We start from the raw sequence: 17,467 nt of genomic DNA, 5'->3' as shown, positions 1-17,467 counted from the left end.
CTGTGGATTACCCCTCGCCCCCACTCCTCCTGATTATGTAAGCCCTTATTTGCTAGCAAGCCCTCTTCCTCCTACTTTATTCTGTAGTATGACTGGTACAACTCGATTGCTAACATTTTCTCTAATTGTGGAGTTTTCTCTAATTGTGGAGTAACAGATTGTAAAGGATTGAAGATTTCATAATACAAACATTTGGCCTGCTCAAAGGTAGGTAGGAGTAAGACAGAACGTAAAAACATTTAATTTGAAGAGTCACAAACAAGATAATCACAAAAATTGTTCCCAAACACACGATGAGCTCATCAGAAAAAATTACATTTTGAAAGATTCAAATATGTGAACAACAGAACAAGACATTCTCTTGCATGGCTGCCCACTTGAAATCCTCTTAACTTTTTCAAAAATATGAGACATCAGACATAGACAACAAGATTGCTCTTGTGTAGATCATGTTTCTTATTCTCTTTCACCTTTGGTTTGTTTCCCATTCCTCACTTTCTGCTACTCTGGCCTCTGTGTATGAAATTTATACTTCCAGCCACTTGGCTTTATTCAGATTTAACTGACAACAATGCTCCCTTCTTTGTCCTTTGGCCAAAGAGAAAAACTAACACATTTGTTTCTATTTTTATATTTTATTTTGTTTTGTTTATTTATTTATTAGAGAGAGAGAGAGAAAATGGGCGTGCCAGGGCCTGCAGCCACTGCAAACGAACTCGAGATGCATGTGCCACCTTGTGCATCTAGCTTTATATGGGTACTAAGGAATTGAGCCGGGGTACTTTGGCTTTGCAGGCAAGTGCCTTAACCACTAAGCAATCTCTCCAGCCCTTATTTCTATTTTTTAAAATATTTAATTTATTTATTTATGAGAGAGAGAAAGAGGCAGAGAGAGGGAAAGGGTGCACCAGGGCTTGCAGACACTGCAACCAAAGTCCAGATGCATGGGCCTCTTTGTGCATCTGGGTTACGTGGGTCCTGGGGAATCAAACCAGGGTCCTTTGGCTTCACAGGCAAACGCTTTAACTGCTAACCCATCTTCTCCAGCCCTCTATTTCTATTTTTAATGACTAGATTTTTCTGGGCATTACATGCAGCAAAATTTATGAGGAATTCATAAAATTCAGAGAAATTTTTCCCCATAGTGAGTGATTTGAGAGGCATGGAACATTGCTAATGTTCTCAGCACCTGGTTAAAATCAGGACATGAGCCTCAACAGGCTATCTACCTCATTGTTTTCAACTGAAACTGACCATTTTACCTACACAGGCATCTGCTCAGTGTCTGACTCCAGGTTGCTTTTATAGACATTTCCATGGAATTTATTGTTTCAAGACAAAGACAAACTTCATGGAAAAGGGTATGCAGGGCAGAACAATGAGTGCTACATGGAGAAAGGCAGAGACAGAGGCTGGAATTCAAAAGTATGTAACTCTGTGCCCTAAGCATTGTGACTGGAACAGTGAGGCATTTGTCAAGGATATAGATGATATAAATGATGATGTAAGCTTGCAAAAGAAAACTCATTTCATTTTAATTTCATCAACCAATTTGGTGGACAATATTTATTTAGGTACTTTGTATGTTCCAGGCATAGTCCTATGTACTAGGGATTTCTTAAATAGTTAGGGAATATCCAGAGACACTTGCACAAATTCACTTTCTATAAACATGACTAAAGTCTCTCCAATTATGTACAAGAGCTTTGAAATACTGCATATTGATTTTTTTGCATTTGTTCTTTTGCTTATTCACTCTGTTTTATAGGGCAGGGATTGTGCTCATTTTTGGGAGTACAATAGTGAATAAAAAGTGTATATTAGTTATGTTTTCCCTCATTTTCTTAGTGGGCACTGCCCTGTAACCCCCACTACCAGCATGGGGCTATCATCCACAATGAGCTTTTGATCAGAGAAACCTACAAGGTTTCCTAAAACAATGACAGACTTCTGTAAGAGTACTTGATGACCCACCAAAGGTCAGTGGTAAGACCCTATTGCTGAAGACTCCATACGCAGCTGACACGTAAAATGGAACGGCATGGCTGGAAGCCAGGAGAGAGTCAGTCCCCAGACAGTCAGCATGTCTAGTGCCAGAAGGTGCTACATGGGCGACTGGGGGAAATGACCAATATCTGTCCAAGCAACTCATGGTCTAACCTAATTAGCAACAAATAACCTGGTGTGATGCCCACATAAGTGCAATAGTGGCACACAGCCATGGTGGGGAACCAACTGCTCTTGATTTGGCTAACTGATCCCCTCAGTGGTATGAGACCTGTAGCTGGAGCTGGGAAACAAGTCAGAACCATATCCAAACATAAGCCCACTCTCCAATATCAAGCTACCATCAATCATGGGCTACAAGAGGGCCTACACCTATTAAACTCTCTATCAAAAAAGTAAGTGTTATCTCAATTTTCCAGGTGCTAACTTACTCTCCGTTGAAGAATCTGCTTCTCTTTTTCAGATAGATGCAGATCCTAAGGTTAGAGCCACCCCATCATACCTCAAAAGTATGATGGCTGAAACTAAGGAAAATTGGTGAAACAAGCAAGGGTGCTGTTTTCCTGATGAACTGGATACCAGCACAAAGGGGAAGGAGACCAACACAGAGAAAAATCAACTCCTACCAAATCAGAGAGCCAGAGACCCAGTGGCCCCCAACACCTCAGCACTGAAGCAGACCAAAAATGAACCCAACATGGCTCAGGGAAATTTTGCAGAAGAGGGGGCGGAAAGAATGTCAGAGTTGGGTCATGATATGCAGAGACATTTATTGTACCAATAACTGTGGGTTAACTCCACAATGCACGACCCATTTATATCAACAAGGAGGGTCCATTGGGAGGGGGTAGGTCATGGATGAGCCTAAACAATGGTACCAAACTGCCTGTATTTGCTGAAAAGAAAACTAATAAATTAAATTAAAAAAAAGAAAAAAAAAGTGATAAGAATGGAAACACAGTCATTTCCTGGAACTCACTGATAATAGCAGATCAAGTTGTCAATATGCAGAGTAAAGAAAAATGGGTTTTGGAGTCAGAGACCCTTGGGCCTAAATCTTTGCTAATTTGTTTATTTTCTGGGTGTCACAAGGCAAAGGGTATGCTAGAGTATGAAATGTAGATGAGATTAACCCTATGGGGTTGCTCAGGGGACTAAATAAGATGTGTGAAAAAGCAGTATTTAGTACAGAGGGGCCCTGGCTTTCATTTCAGTTTCCTAAAAGCTTCAGTTAATGTCTCCAGTCTAAATGTACCAGTCTGATATTTCAAGGGACAAACTCATTAAATTCTTCAATCTTATTTCTCAAGGCCTCCATTGTACTTTTCATTCATCTGTTACTTGACCTGTCATTTGTGGTGGTAGTACATGTACTCTTGCTGATCACTTTGACTTCTAGAAGCATGCTGTTTCTGCTTATTCAACTTCTCTCTCTCTCTTTCTCTTTGTGTTTGTGTGTGTGTGTATATATACACTCTCATGTGTATGCATCAATGTGGTGGCCAGAGGAAGATCTCAGTTGTTGACTCACAGGAACACCATCCACTTTTTTTGAGACAAGTTCTTTCATTAGCCTGGAACTCTCAAAGTAGGCTAGACTGGCTGGCCAGTGAGCCCCAGGGATCCACCTGTCTTTACTTCCTTGGAAGTGGTACTATAAACTTGTATGCCTCCACACCTGGTTTTTGTATGTGGATTCATGGGTGTCGTACTTGGGCCTTCTGCTTTACTGACTGACCTATCTCCCCAGTCCCACCCTCTGAGTTCTGAAGACTAGCTCATTTATTTTTCTAATGACTCACTTGTTTGCCTCTTTTCCTATCTAAGCATAGTACTTATTTCTAACTCTTAATTCTTTGTGTAGCTAAAAGATTATTTTACAATAGAAAACCTTACTTCTATTGTTATAACAGCAATAATAATAATAGTAATTGATCATTTTCCATGTGTACTCATTTTTCTTTGTTTTTCGAGGTAGAGTCACACTGTAGCCTTGGCTGACCTGGAACTCACTTTGTAGTCCTGGGCTGGCCTCCAACTCACAGCCATCTTTGCACGTCAGCCTCTTGAGTCCTGGGACTAAAGGTGAGCCCCTCCATGCCTGGTTTCATCTTTTATGATATACATATATATAAGTCCTTTACAAACTAATTTCATAGATATTCAATATACATTTTGAATGTATGGGAGGGAATTTAAACTTAATTTTTATATTTTAATGGACATGAAATCCCTGTCTTCATTAAATTAATTAATATCCATGTATAGAGAATAAGAAATTTGTGTTAATGCTAATATTTAAATTGTAAGGCTTTACAACCTAGATAGAAATTCATGCTTTGTATTTATGGAATAATACCTTTGTGAAGCACCAAAAAATACTGAAGCTAGTTACTAGGTCTTTGCCATTATATATATATATTATATATATATATGTATGTATGCATTATATATATATGTATGTATGCATATGTATGTATGCATATGTATATATGTATGCATATGTATATATGTATATATATATTTATTTTTTTTTGCATGAGTGTGTGTGTAGAGTATGTGTGGTATGATGTGCTGTGTAATGTGATATGTGCATTGGCCTATGCATATGTTAAGTGTGCAGATATGCCTGCCCTGTACACATGCCTGTGGAGGACAGATGGAAACCTCTGATAGCTTTCTCAATCAGTCAACTTCATTTTCCCTATGAGGGAGTCCCTCACTCAACCCAGAGATGCTGTTTTTGGCTCTAGCACTTCTGTGGTCTCTGCCCCCAGCAGGACTGGTGTTAGAACCGTGTGTGGTTATGCCCAGCTTTTATGTGGGTGCCAGGGAGTGGAACTAGGGTCTCAGGCTCTCATAGTTGTATGATAAGTGCTGTCATCTACTGAATCTCACCCTAGACTCTATCTTGTATTTATTTACAGTGTATTATAATATATGAAAGGGAATACCCACACACCCCTTTAAACAGTTGCAAGCTGTCCAAGCAAACTCACTAAATGTTAAGGTTCCAAAAAAGGAGCTAAAGCAGAGAAAAACTAGGGGGCACTAGAATTCTACACTGAAATGTAATTTATAGCTACACTTTGAGGCTCAGAAGATCAAAAGAGATTAAAGACATGGGTATGGTGAAACAGAGGACATGGGCTTCAGAGCTGTATTTTAATTTTACTGCTAGCATTGTTTGTGTGAAGCTGGACTCAGGTTTTCCTTCCTATATTCTGTGTTACAGACTTAATAATGCTAAATTTGAGGAATATTATGAGGATAAATCTTCATTAATCACAACTTGAGAATCGTCTATGTGCTATTACTTGTGTTTCCAGCTTAGAGAAGTTAAGGAAAACTTCCATGAGCTTTGGGAACAAGGGAGCCAGGTAGGGAACAGAAGACTTTGTGGTTAGAACTGTGTGCTTAAGAAATGATAATGGGGAGCAAATGGAATTGGATAGGAAGTATTTTGATGGCACTTCAGGTCTCTCACCAAGGTTATTTTTCTTTCTTTCTTTCTTCTTCTTCTTTTTTTTTTTTTTTGTTTTTTGTTTTTTGGAGGTAGGGTCTCACTCTATCTCTGGCTGATCTGGAATTCACTATGTATCTCAGTGTGGCCTTGAACTCATGGCAATCCTCCTATCTTTGCCTCCTGAGTGCTGGGATTATAGGTGTGTGCCACCATGCCCAGCTAATTTCTTTTTTTTTTAAATTTAAAAAATATTTATGAGAGAGGCAGAATAGATAGATAGATAGATAGATAGATAGAAGAGAGAGAGAGGGAGAGAGAGAGAGAGAGAGAGAGAGAGAGAGAGAGAGAGAGAGAGAGAGAGAGAGAAAGGGAATGGGCACATCAGGGCCTCTAGCCACTGCAGATGAACTCCAGATGCATGTTTTACCTTGTGTATCTGGCTTTATATGGGTACTGGGGAAACAAACCTGGGTTCTTTGGCATTCCTGGCAAGTGCCTTAACTACTAAGCTGAGGTTATTTTTTGTTTCAGATGGGTCTGACTTACATACTTTTTCTAGGGAGTCCACAATGAAGCTGTTAAACTTTTGTTGAGGCACTCAGTGAAGTGAGAATTTGGATTTCCTTTACTGCATCTGAAAGTGCAATGCTGTACACTAGAGAGATGAATAAAGTTGTTTACTTTTCTATCATGCTTCTAGAAGCCACATTAATAAGTACATAAAATTCTTTATATACTAAAATATGGTTATAGTTAGTGATTGAAATTATGGACTAATGCTTGTCATAAAACTTGTATCATATAAAGTATGTTCCAAGTCCCATAAAATGGACACATAGATACAGAACATACCAAATGGTATCATGGTCTTAATACAGAATAAAATGACTGTTTCTAATTTATACCCATTGTACTATACATTTGACTCACAACAAATATTTTAGGTATGGTAAATTTGAATTTAGGTCATATTCTTTGAATTCTCCTTGAGTCAAATTGTCATATTTCTTTGGGTAATTTTTATGTTGTAAGCATCATAGATTTAACCAAGTCTTAACTTTGAAGGTTAAATTAGGCCAGTCCATAAACTCTATAGGCATCATGGGAACAGGATGAAGAAAAAAAAAAGAGGGCTATGGTGAGGAAAGTTAGCCTGAATATGAGTATACAAAAAATCAGTAAGAGGAAATCTGTTATTTTCATAATTGTCAATGAAAACAACAGCAGCAATGACCTAGCTCTGCACCTGAACTGCCTCTGCAGGACAGGAAATAGGCCCTGAGGGACTAAAGTAAGTGGTAGCACATCTTAACAGCCTTTCAGAATATGATTTAATTTGTGAAACAAAAACTCAATATTGTTACAAAGACTAAAACAGGGAGTTTGAAGGATAATGCACATCTCTCCCCTTTCATTTGCTCATATACTTGTACCCCTATTGTGTGCTTGTTTCTGTGATCAAATTTTGTTTTCTGGTGGAAACCAAGATGTGATTTTTTTTTTTTTTTTTTTTTGCCTGAAAGCACTTTTTAGGTATGTCTTCCTCAAATGAATAACACATTTCAGTGTATTTAGTAATTGTGTGTCCACTTTATGGGATTCCCTTTTAACTACACAAATGTTATGATGTGCCCTTTTTGGAATTTCAATCACTAACTATAGTGTAATGTAATGCATAAAGAGTACTATGTATTTTATAATGTGGTTTCTAGAAACACCATAGAAAAAAATAAACAACTTGCTATATCTTCACTATTTTTCTGAAGTGTGATGGAGTATAAATGACAAGGCAGGTTCGTTCTTATTGGCACTGTGCTTAAAACTATTTCCAATTGGAATATTGATTTATTGGGATGTGTGACTGTGCTGAGACCATGAGTTGCCACCTAGTAACTACATGTACTTGGAAACAGCATGAATTGTTTCAATGATCAATGGCCATAAAGGTTCTATAAGAAAGAATAACCCATTTCAAAAGAGGATCAAGTAATTGACCATTAGAAGCCCAAAACTTGCCATTTGATTGAATATATAGTCTCTGAGTATTTTTCTGTGCAGCAAATGTTTTTCTAATTAGGCTTAAAAATGTGAAATTTTCTTGCAAAATTGATTTTCCATTAAGGCACTAAAGTAGCTTCTCTTCCCTTCTGCTTGGGTACTAATTAAATTATGTTCCAACTTGTTTTAATTCAGCAATCAATTTTATTTTCCATTTGCACTGGATCGCAGAATCTCATTGAAAAATAGCTGTAATGAGTTAACACAAAGAAGAGGTGACAGACTTACTTTCTAGTGGATAGAAAACAGCACTGGGAAGTATGTGAGAGTCTGGAGCCTACTGGACAAGGATGCACATTCGTTGATGATGTCCTTGATGCAGGGTTCAGGAATGAGAAAATTGCGAACTAATCATAAATTTATAAACTCAGGAAAATGTAGTCATAGCTCTTGATAGTGCTATTTGGAGTAAATATGTAAACATGCTAAATGAACAAATTATTCTAAAAGGATGGTGGGGGCTGGAGGGATGGCTTAGCTGTTAAGGCGTCTGCCTGCAAAACCAAAGGACCCTGGTTTGATTCCCCAAGACCCATGTTAGCCAGATGCACAAGGGGACGCATGCATCTGGAGTTCATTTGCAGTGGCTGGAGGCCCTGGTGTGCCTGTTCTCTCTTTCTCTTTCTCCCTCATTCTCTGTCAAATAAGTAAATAAATAAAAATAAAATATTAAAAGGATGGTGGTTAGTGTCAGATTTGATCTTGGATGGGACATGGATGGGTATCACTGAGTGATTAAAAACAGGAAAATCTAACCTACATTCAACAGACTATCTGATGCTATTCATATGAGAAGCATTTTGCAAATTAAGACTTGTGTACATTGATTTTCTTTTGAGGCAAGGTCTCACCCACCTAGGCTTGCTTTGAATTCACAGCCATCCTCCTACCTCAGTGCTGAGATTAAAGATGTGAGTCCCCATGTGTGGCTTTACACAGGGTGATTTTAAGGCCATATAGTGAGAGGAAAATTCGTCAAAACTAACAGTTGTACATATGTAACTACCTTTTGAGACTCAATGGTTACACATTTCTGTTTAAATTAAAAGAAAAGTTGAATTTGCTTCAAGGTCAAGTTCCACTTTCATCATTAGCAGGAGAAGGCAAGAGGGAGTAGTAGATCATGTTACATAAAACAGACAAAAAAGAAAGAAAAATGACAGCGACCTAAACTAGTCAGGTGGCTTAGAGTGTGTTGATTAGAGGACTGTGACGAAGCAAAGGAAACTCTCAGCAGCACTGGACTCTGGGGCAGTCCTGTGCCACTTCCTGGCAGGTTTTCTCACTTTGTTTTTAAGTTCTACAGGAAGCTCACACTATCCACAGTTTCCCATTCCTTTCTAAATTGATTTAGACATTAACGGATCAGTAAAATAACATATAATCCCTCAGCTCATACAACTGCTTCATCATCCTAATACTTAAATATTTGTCTACTTTCTGGCAAAACCATCTTACCTTACTCCCCCCACCCCCTTAAATCAGAATAGCTCAGTTGGTATGATTTATCCTGCTTCAATCCAAGTCTCTAACTGAACAGCTTCCTATAGTTAAGGGTTGCAATTCTCGATCCCAGAGTTGCTCCCATTTTCTCACTTTTTCTTTGCTATCTTTCAATTCATTACAGCATTAAAAATGACATTTAAAGATGAATACTGAAATCATGAACACGATTGCTCATATAAATGGAAAAATAATTCTTAGAAATTATGAGAACTAAAGTCAATCTAAAACTTATTTATTCACACAATTTTAATTTTCTGCAGTTAATGGACAGTATCATGAAAGATACAGCATGTATCATTGAGAACAAGCAAATCTTTAGATGTGGAATGTAATTGAAATTTATTTCCTTTATTATGAGAAACTGTGTACCTGGGACTTATAGAGGTACTTTGCAAGCTTGGAATCTGTTTTATGAAGTTCCCTACATCACAATAAAAGGAAATAGCCTCTCCATTGGAACCAAAATGACTATTCCTGAGCAGCTATGAAAAAAATGTCTTCAGAGTTTTAAGCCTGTAATAGTAGACTTATTATTGACCCTTAGCACCTTTCAGAGATGTTCAGTAAGTACAATGGTGGTGAGTAAATAGAATCTAGGAAATGCACATAGACAAGAATAGAAGAGGAAAAGGAAAACAAAAGAAGACAGGCAGAAGAAAAAGAATGGGAAAGAGCTCTATTTTACTTAAGTCACTATGAAGAGTTTTATCTTATACCTTTAAAAAATTCTCTCTCTCTCTCTCTCTCTCTCTCTCTCTCTCTCTCTGTGTGTGTGTGTGTGTGTGTGTGTGTGTGTGAGAGAGAGAGAGAGAGAGAGAGAGAGAGAGAGAGGGAGAGAATGGGCATGCCAGGGCCTCTAGCCACTGCAAATGAACTCCAGATGCATGTGCCACTATGTGCATCTGGCTTATGTGGGTTCTGGGAAATTGAACCTGGGTCCTCAGTCTTCTCATGCAAAGGCCTTAACCACTAAGTCATTTACCAGTCCATATTCTACCTTATAAATAAAGAAGATAAGGGGCCTCTTTCTAGATTAAAAATGAAAGCAACCTGAATCAGAGAGTGCTTAAGTAATTGGCTCAAAGTCAAATAGATCAGCTAGCACTGAAGTGAGGATGTGATTCTGTTTTCCAGAAACCAGTTTAGTTGTCCATAATAAAGTCAGCTAGGAGATAAGAAGGGTGGTACTACAAAACTGTTATAAAGGCCCATGTGCCTATTCTTTTCATTTAAGGCAAACAGCACATTTAAAAAAATTTTTTTGTTTATTTATTATTTATTTGAGAGCGACAGACACAGAGAGAAAGACAGACAGAGGGAGAGAGAGAGAATGGGCAAGCTAGGGCTTCCAGCCTCTGCAAACGAACTCCAGACGCGTGCGCCCCCTTGTGCATCTGGCTAACATGGGACCTGGGGAACCGAGCCTCGAACCGGGGTCCTTAGGCTTCACAGGCAAGCGCTTAACCGCTAAGCCATCTCTCCAGCCCTAAACAGCACATTTTTAAGGACTATGATAACAAACACTTGACTGATTCAAATGACAATGAATGATGAGCATGTGGGAGAAGAAGAAGAAAAGAGGGGGAAATCAGGGAATGAAAGCAGAAATTTGATTCTTGTCAGGTGTCTACCTAACCTCCAAAATTCTAGAGTAAAATATATGAATTTAGTGTTGTCTCAAACTGCACTTACTCAATTTGTTTTTCAAAAATTTCAAGAAAAGGTCTCACTCTGGCCCAGGCTGACCTGGAACTCACTCTGTAGCCCCAGGCTGGCCTCAAAGTGATCTTCCTACCTCAGCCTTCCCAGTGCTGGGATTAAAGGTGTATACCACCACACCTGACTCAAAGAATTTTTGAGATAGGGAAATTACTCAGTAGTCTATTCTTCCTGAGTTCATGCCAAAATGTTTTTAACTTTTCAGAAGACCTCAAATCACTGGGAATCCAATATCATGAGTAGTTATCTATTGAAGGTCAAGTAGTGGAGGTCATATACCTTAAATGGGAAGGCTTTTGAGATGAAAGTGGGTCATCTCATAGTCAACCAAATGGCCAGTCCAAAGCGAATTATGCAAGGAATATCAACCTGTTAATAAATATTTGTTATGGTCTTGCTTTATGCTTCAGATACAAGGAATTTGTACAGTGCCATTTAGATACAATATGAAAACCCAGTGAAATATCTTGCTACTTTGTGGTATAGAAACATGATGATTGGTCAACTTTCTCATCAGATAAATGCTTGACTTGATGTCACTATTAGCTTACTTATAGGAGAGAACTATGTAAAAATCATACATTATGAAGATAGTATTTTCAGGTGGTTTTCTGAATTGATGAATATTCATAATAGGGTTTACACTAATGTCAATACTTAACAATGCCACATTTGACCTATTTGGATAAGATTGAATATGTATATAATTTTCTTTCAAAAGAATGTAGAGCTTAATCTAAGAAATTATCCATCTTTTTGCACACCAAAATAATAATTTTAGAACACAAACAAACTCAATTTTACATAGATTTCAACAACCTTCATCTCAAACCTTTCTTTTTATTAGGAGTATGAAGTTAGTAGCTGCTGATGGCTGATAGAATTCCAAAGTAATGAATTTGGTTGATTTTCACTCTCTGATCTCTCAGGTGGTCCCAAAGTGACTACATGTTACTGAATATTAGGGATGTAAGGATCTTGAATTATTGGAGCTATTTGTAATCCCTTGGGTAATTATTTCCAGGATACTAAAATATGGCTAGGAAAGGAGTTGCTTAAGGAATCTGGAGTAGCTAAGGGTTGTTTGCTCTTCTGTTACTGGCCTGCTGAGACATTCATAGAGAAAAATGTCAGTGCCAGGCAGGCACAGCATAATCAAATAGAATTGATTATCGTGGTGTGTAATGTGCTAAGGATATTGAACTTTATTTTTTACATCACAGAAAAATACTTGGCTAAACTATTAAAACCAGGAGAAAAACAATGTGAAGGGTGCTATAAAAATGTGAGTCATGTAAAAAATGGATCTAATATCAGCCTTTGTGAATTATAGTTGATTTTTTTTTACCCACAGTTCTGTGATAGCTTTAGGAGAAACAACAAACTTGTCTGCAATACACAGAAATAATCAAGGAAAAAGTGCCATTTTGTTTTATTGCAGTAGCTACATTGCCTATGTAGATACCACAAAATGATTGCAGAAAAATACCAGGATAAAATGATTTTTGATTGTCCTTTTAAAGAAGTTGTGTGTGCCTATATGTATGATGGGAGATTATTTGTGTACCTAGCATGTGGATCTCTCATTTTCTTTCCAATAGCACTCAGAAGTTGTATACCTTTTTTTTTTTTTTTTCCCTTGAGGTTGAGTTTTTCACTCTAACTCTGGCCCAAGCTGACCTGGAATTTACTGTGGAGTCCCATCTGGCCTTGAGCTCACAATGAACATCCCGCCTTTGCCTTCCTAGTGCTGGGATTAAAGGTGTGCTGCACCATGCCTAGCCTGTATATTCTTTTTTAACAAGGTTATACATTCCCTCTGACCCTGTGTAGTGCACTCAAAATTTTTCAGTTTCAGAGACTTTAGCCTCTGAGTCATCTCATCATGTTTCTGGAGTCTTACATCACCTTCATACAAAGTATCTTTCCAAAGGTTATCATGTGGCCATCTACCCATGAGTATAGCTTGTTACGTTAGAAATACTAATGAATTTTCTACCTCTTCCTTCTCAGCACTCTGCAGATCACGCCATTCCTCAGTTACATGACCGAAATCCACTGTGTTCATGGGGACTTTGAATTCTCCGATGATGTCATGCTTGGAGAAACGATCAAAATCGTAGACAGCCATCACCAGGGTTTTGCCACCCAATTCTGAGTATGGCACCTAATGAAAAGGAATGGGGGAGGACATCTGGTTATAAAAATGCTTGAAACCTGCTACCTTTAAAAATAGTATTTAGTATTTGATAAACAGAATAATTTTTTATATACATTGAGTCTCTTGAAGCTTAAACTACTTGGAGAAATTGGAAACCTGCTATAGTAATTTATCACTTTACCACATAGTCCTAGATGCTGGTGGTATCAGTAAAAGATCTTCTATTAGTTATGGTCTAATACCTCAGGATTAATGAAAGAATAAGCAGGCTAGTTGCATTTGTCAATAGAAATACTAATTTGTTATTGTTGTAAGGTATATTGCCAGGGTATAACTTGTTTTTAACATTCCATTAACTGTTTCAAGCCATGTGGATGCCTAAGTTTAACGGAGCAGTGACTTTTGAAAGGCATTCTGATAGTCTGCAAAGATTCAAAGGAAATTCACAAGATGCCTCACCTACTCTGTAAGATAATTTGCTGATTGACATGAACTGACTAGAAAATTGATGTTTTGAATATCAGAGGTTCATTATAATATGGATCTTGAAGTTCATTGGCAGGTATGACACTCTTTAGCATGAATTGTGGCAAAAGGCCAAAACCGAGAAATTCTCCAGCTGTTCAGATACATCTGTGACAGATGCTATGGGTTGGAAAGTTTATTAGTGGCATTTTTAATATTCAGGGAAAAGCATTGCAATCCAAGTAGCTACACTTCAGTAACTGGGTAGAAATGCCTAATTAAGAAATTGTGTAGACTTGTCCTAGGATTTGATCAATTTTCATACACTTATTTATCAGTGTAAATGGCTGTCTTATGCTTCAGCAAACATTTCTAAATTAACTCTGTATATTAAGAAGGGAAAGAGAAGAATGTTTGGCCACATATGTATAAGAACTTTTAGCTTTCCCAAGAGTATATTTTATCATGTATTAATCATTTGTTTGAAATCTCCTTATTTTATTAGACTATTATGACAAAAAACTAGGTATCAATATTTTTTTTTGGGGGGGGGGAAGAGTCTAAAGGAAACTTTAAAGGGATGATGGAAGTATCAAATTTTGGGGCAGGGATAGATTGTTATTATTCTTGGGCACGGGTAGATGATTAAACCTTGAAAATTTTATTGTATTTCTAGAACTTTTTCTTTGAGGCAAACTCAGTTAGCACTTTAAAAAATATGTGTTTGTGTGTGTGTGTGTGTGTGTGTGTGTGTGTGTGAGAGAGAGAGAGAGAGAGAGAGAGAGAGAGAGAGAGACAGAGAGAGAGAGAGGAGGGGGGGAGAGGGAGAGAATTGGTGCACCAGGGCCTCCAGCCACTGCTCTCAAGCTCCAGATGTGTTTGCTCCTTTTGCACGAGTGTGGCATTGCACATTTGTGTCACTGTATCTGGCTTAGGTGGGAAGCCTTTGATTTCAAAGAGACCTGGGTCTAGGCTTTCTAACTTCCTAGCTGAAGAACCTGGACAACTGAATGAACCCTAGATTCTTCCTCCCTCATGCTGTGATGATAATAGTCCTTAATTCCACAGACCTATTTTAAGGGTGAGTATATTTAAAGCATGTAGCACATAGTAGGCACAGAAACTTAAAAATAGTTATTATTAATATAACCTTTAGAGAGGAGTTTATTTCCGAGGAAGATAGTTTGGTTTAGAACGTGTTTAGTTCATGTTAAGTAGGTTTAACTCAGTTCAAAAGCCAATCTTTCAATGTTTTTATGCTTTTATTTATCTATCATATTGCCTCTTGACATTGCATGATGTATAATTTATAATCTAGATTGGAGAAATTAACCAGTTCTATAGAAAAATTGACAGATTACTCAACTATATCAAAATATATTATACTTTGAATGTATTTATGGCTTGATCAACCTTCCCAAAATAAAATAAAATAGAACTTATAAAAGTTTATAGGTAATTAAATTTTAAAAATAATTGTTCCTTGAAGTCATAAAAATTATGAATAAAATTATTAGCAATTATATTTTAAAACAAATAATGTGCAGATATCTCAAAATAGGAAAAGGTTGCACAATGTTTTGTTAAATAATTTAAGAATCTTGCATTCTAAATTCTAGTTAGAAATTGCTGAACAAAATAAAGATTAATATATAGCCAAATGCAAATCTATTGGCTACTTACAATACTGAAGAAACTGTTCTGTAGTGATGATAATGATTTATTCTTCACAAGCTGAGAATTTCTAGAATACTATTATTGCTACTCTAAGCTAACTATCCAGGCACTACATAACTTAAATAATACTACTACCGACACCTTATAAAGGACTTATGTCTTGAAAACCAAAAGCAACATCAGAGTCAATGAAAACCACTGCTCCTTCCTGAGCCTGAAAACAAGCTCCTAAACAATGATTCAGCCATCAGATTCATTTCCCGTCGGCATGTTTGCCAACACAAGGCGCATGCCATTGCTAAGCCTGGCTGAAGGACAGGGTGATTTGGAATCAGCCTGCTGGCATATTCACAGACATTTCACGTTTCAGAGATGCATTGTTCTAAACAAGGCATTTTGAAACAATTTCATATATCCAAAAGAACTGTCTTTATGAATGACTTCAAGCCAAGTGTTACAGGATCCCCGAGGCTCACTGAGCATATCTTTTTGATGAGTTATCATGTGGCCAGAATATTTACTGGTTATGGTTTATCAAGTGAGGTGTGTCAACCAGATGAAGATCAGGGAAGAGCCTGATGTGAGAAATGCAAAAGGTAATGTGCCCACAAATTCTTCACTGACAAGCACAAGGGCTTTAGTGTGTGCTAACTGCTCAACACACATGCAGAACTTTGCAAGCAAAGACACTAAGTCGCATGGGTACCACATGAGCACTGGGACACGGCCACTTCACTGTAAATGCAGCAGGACTCTCCTGCCTTCAGGAACTCTGAAGCTCAGGAAACTAAGGACTTCCTATGGCTTTGTTTTTAGGAGGCCAAGGGTGGGGGATGTCCAAGTAATTCACATACTTGAGGCAGACTTTGGTTTTTGGATGTGTGTGTGTGTGTGTGTGTGTGTGATATTGAAAGGTCAATTATTCCATTCTCAATATGTACAAAAATAATATTCCATTCTGTAAAGACCCGGCAGAATCCTGCTTTGAGGACATCCAATGTGGAATCTTCACTAGACTAAAAATTAAAATGTAATGTGTTCTGACTAAATTGTGTTTAGTTTTACAGCAAGTTTTCACATGAATGCTTGTGTAGGTATCTAGGCAAAACCATCCCTTTGTCTAAAACAATAGAAGAAGTTATAAATAAATACAAAAAGAGTACCTTGAACGTGAATTGTTCATTGAAGACAGGATTAAGGGTTTTTCGGTGGACTTTCGTCTCAAATTTCTTCTTTTTATCGGGCAGGAGAAACACTTTCACGTAAGGATCGGATGTGCCGCCCATGTCTAAGGCGGGCAGCTCCGCAGCCTGGATGATCCCTACCAGCAGCTGTGAGGAACGACAGTAAACAGCACACATGTTGGTGGTCATTTAGGGGAAGGTTGATTCGTTTATAGGGCTGCAGATTGTGATTTCTCACTCTTCCTCTTGGCTTTTAATAAACTTTTATTCTCACAAATCTGAACACAGAAGGCAAATGTAATAGGCTCTCTAGAATTCAGAAACCCAATTATGACAGATGCCGATTCTAGGAAGCTTCATTCTTTGTACAAAACAGGCTTTTAAAAGGTTGCTAATTATAGTTAAATATGGAATTCATATTTGCAAAAGGATTGCAATCAACTTTCCAGTTGTTAAAAGCTCTTGTGCATTGTTTTTCTTTCTGCTGCATGGTTTGTAAGTGGAAGTAAATTGTTAAAAAATCACAGCTCTGTAATTACAAAGTAAGATTTTAAAAAATTCTTTTCTAAAGACTCAGACCAGCTAAATGGAAATGGAAATTTCTTAGAAATTGGACATTTTGAGATGAAAAAGTAAGATCTTCACATTTGTATTACACTTGACCTACACTTCTATGATGACTACTTTTTATTATAGCTTGAAATAGAATGATTATTATTTAAAAATAATTTAAGCATCATAGATAGGAAAGGGATAGTAGGACTAGGATATTTAATTGTAAGTAACTTTCTGATTTTTCCAAACACAGCAAATTACTCTGTACTTGTAAAAAAAAATATCTACTTTCTTACTCAGAAACCTCCAAATTTCACTGGGAATATTTGAATAATTAGCATTATTATCTAGCAGTAGTTTGTTGAGACAAGATCATATTCTATAGGCCATGCTGGCCTCAAACTCAGGGCAAAATTCCTATCTCAGCCCTGCTAGTAATAGGATTCTAGGCAAGAGCCACTATGCCCAACTAGTTAACACTTTTACAAAAGAAAAAAAAAGTGAGAGAGAGATGTGAGTGGACTATTCCAGATAGCCTGGCATTTGAGATTTTGTATCAAGAGACTGGTTTACACCTATATTGGCAACAAAGTAGGCATTGCTACTTCAAGTACACAAAATTCAATTTACAGCTACACCACAGGCTTTTATTTTAGGACCTCAATGTTT

General features: G+C 37.5%; 1 protein-coding gene across 5 annotated transcripts in view; it reads right to left on the bottom strand.

Moving 5' to 3' along the window:
- Positions 1–17,467, bottom strand: part of Syt1 (synaptotagmin 1) — a 572,391-nt gene that overhangs the window by 138,721 nt on the left and 416,203 nt on the right. For all 5 annotated transcript variants that reach the window (XM_045152837.1, XM_045152840.1, XM_045152838.1 and 2 more), the window contains 2 exons: positions 16,223–16,390; positions 12,756–12,923 (listed from right to left, as the gene is read on the bottom strand). In XM_045152837.1, coding sequence (XP_045008772.1) covers positions 12,756–12,923; positions 16,223–16,390 — 336 coding nt within the window. The remainder of the gene's footprint in view (positions 1–12,755; positions 12,924–16,222; positions 16,391–17,467) is intronic.

The sequence above is a fragment of the Jaculus jaculus genome, chromosome 6, assembly GCF_020740685.1.
Source record: "Jaculus jaculus isolate mJacJac1 chromosome 6, mJacJac1.mat.Y.cur, whole genome shotgun sequence".
Classification (NCBI taxonomy): domain Eukaryota; kingdom Metazoa; phylum Chordata; class Mammalia; order Rodentia; family Dipodidae; genus Jaculus; species Jaculus jaculus.
The sequence above is the reverse complement of the archived record's forward strand: the minus strand, read 5'-3'. Positions and strand labels throughout refer to the sequence as shown.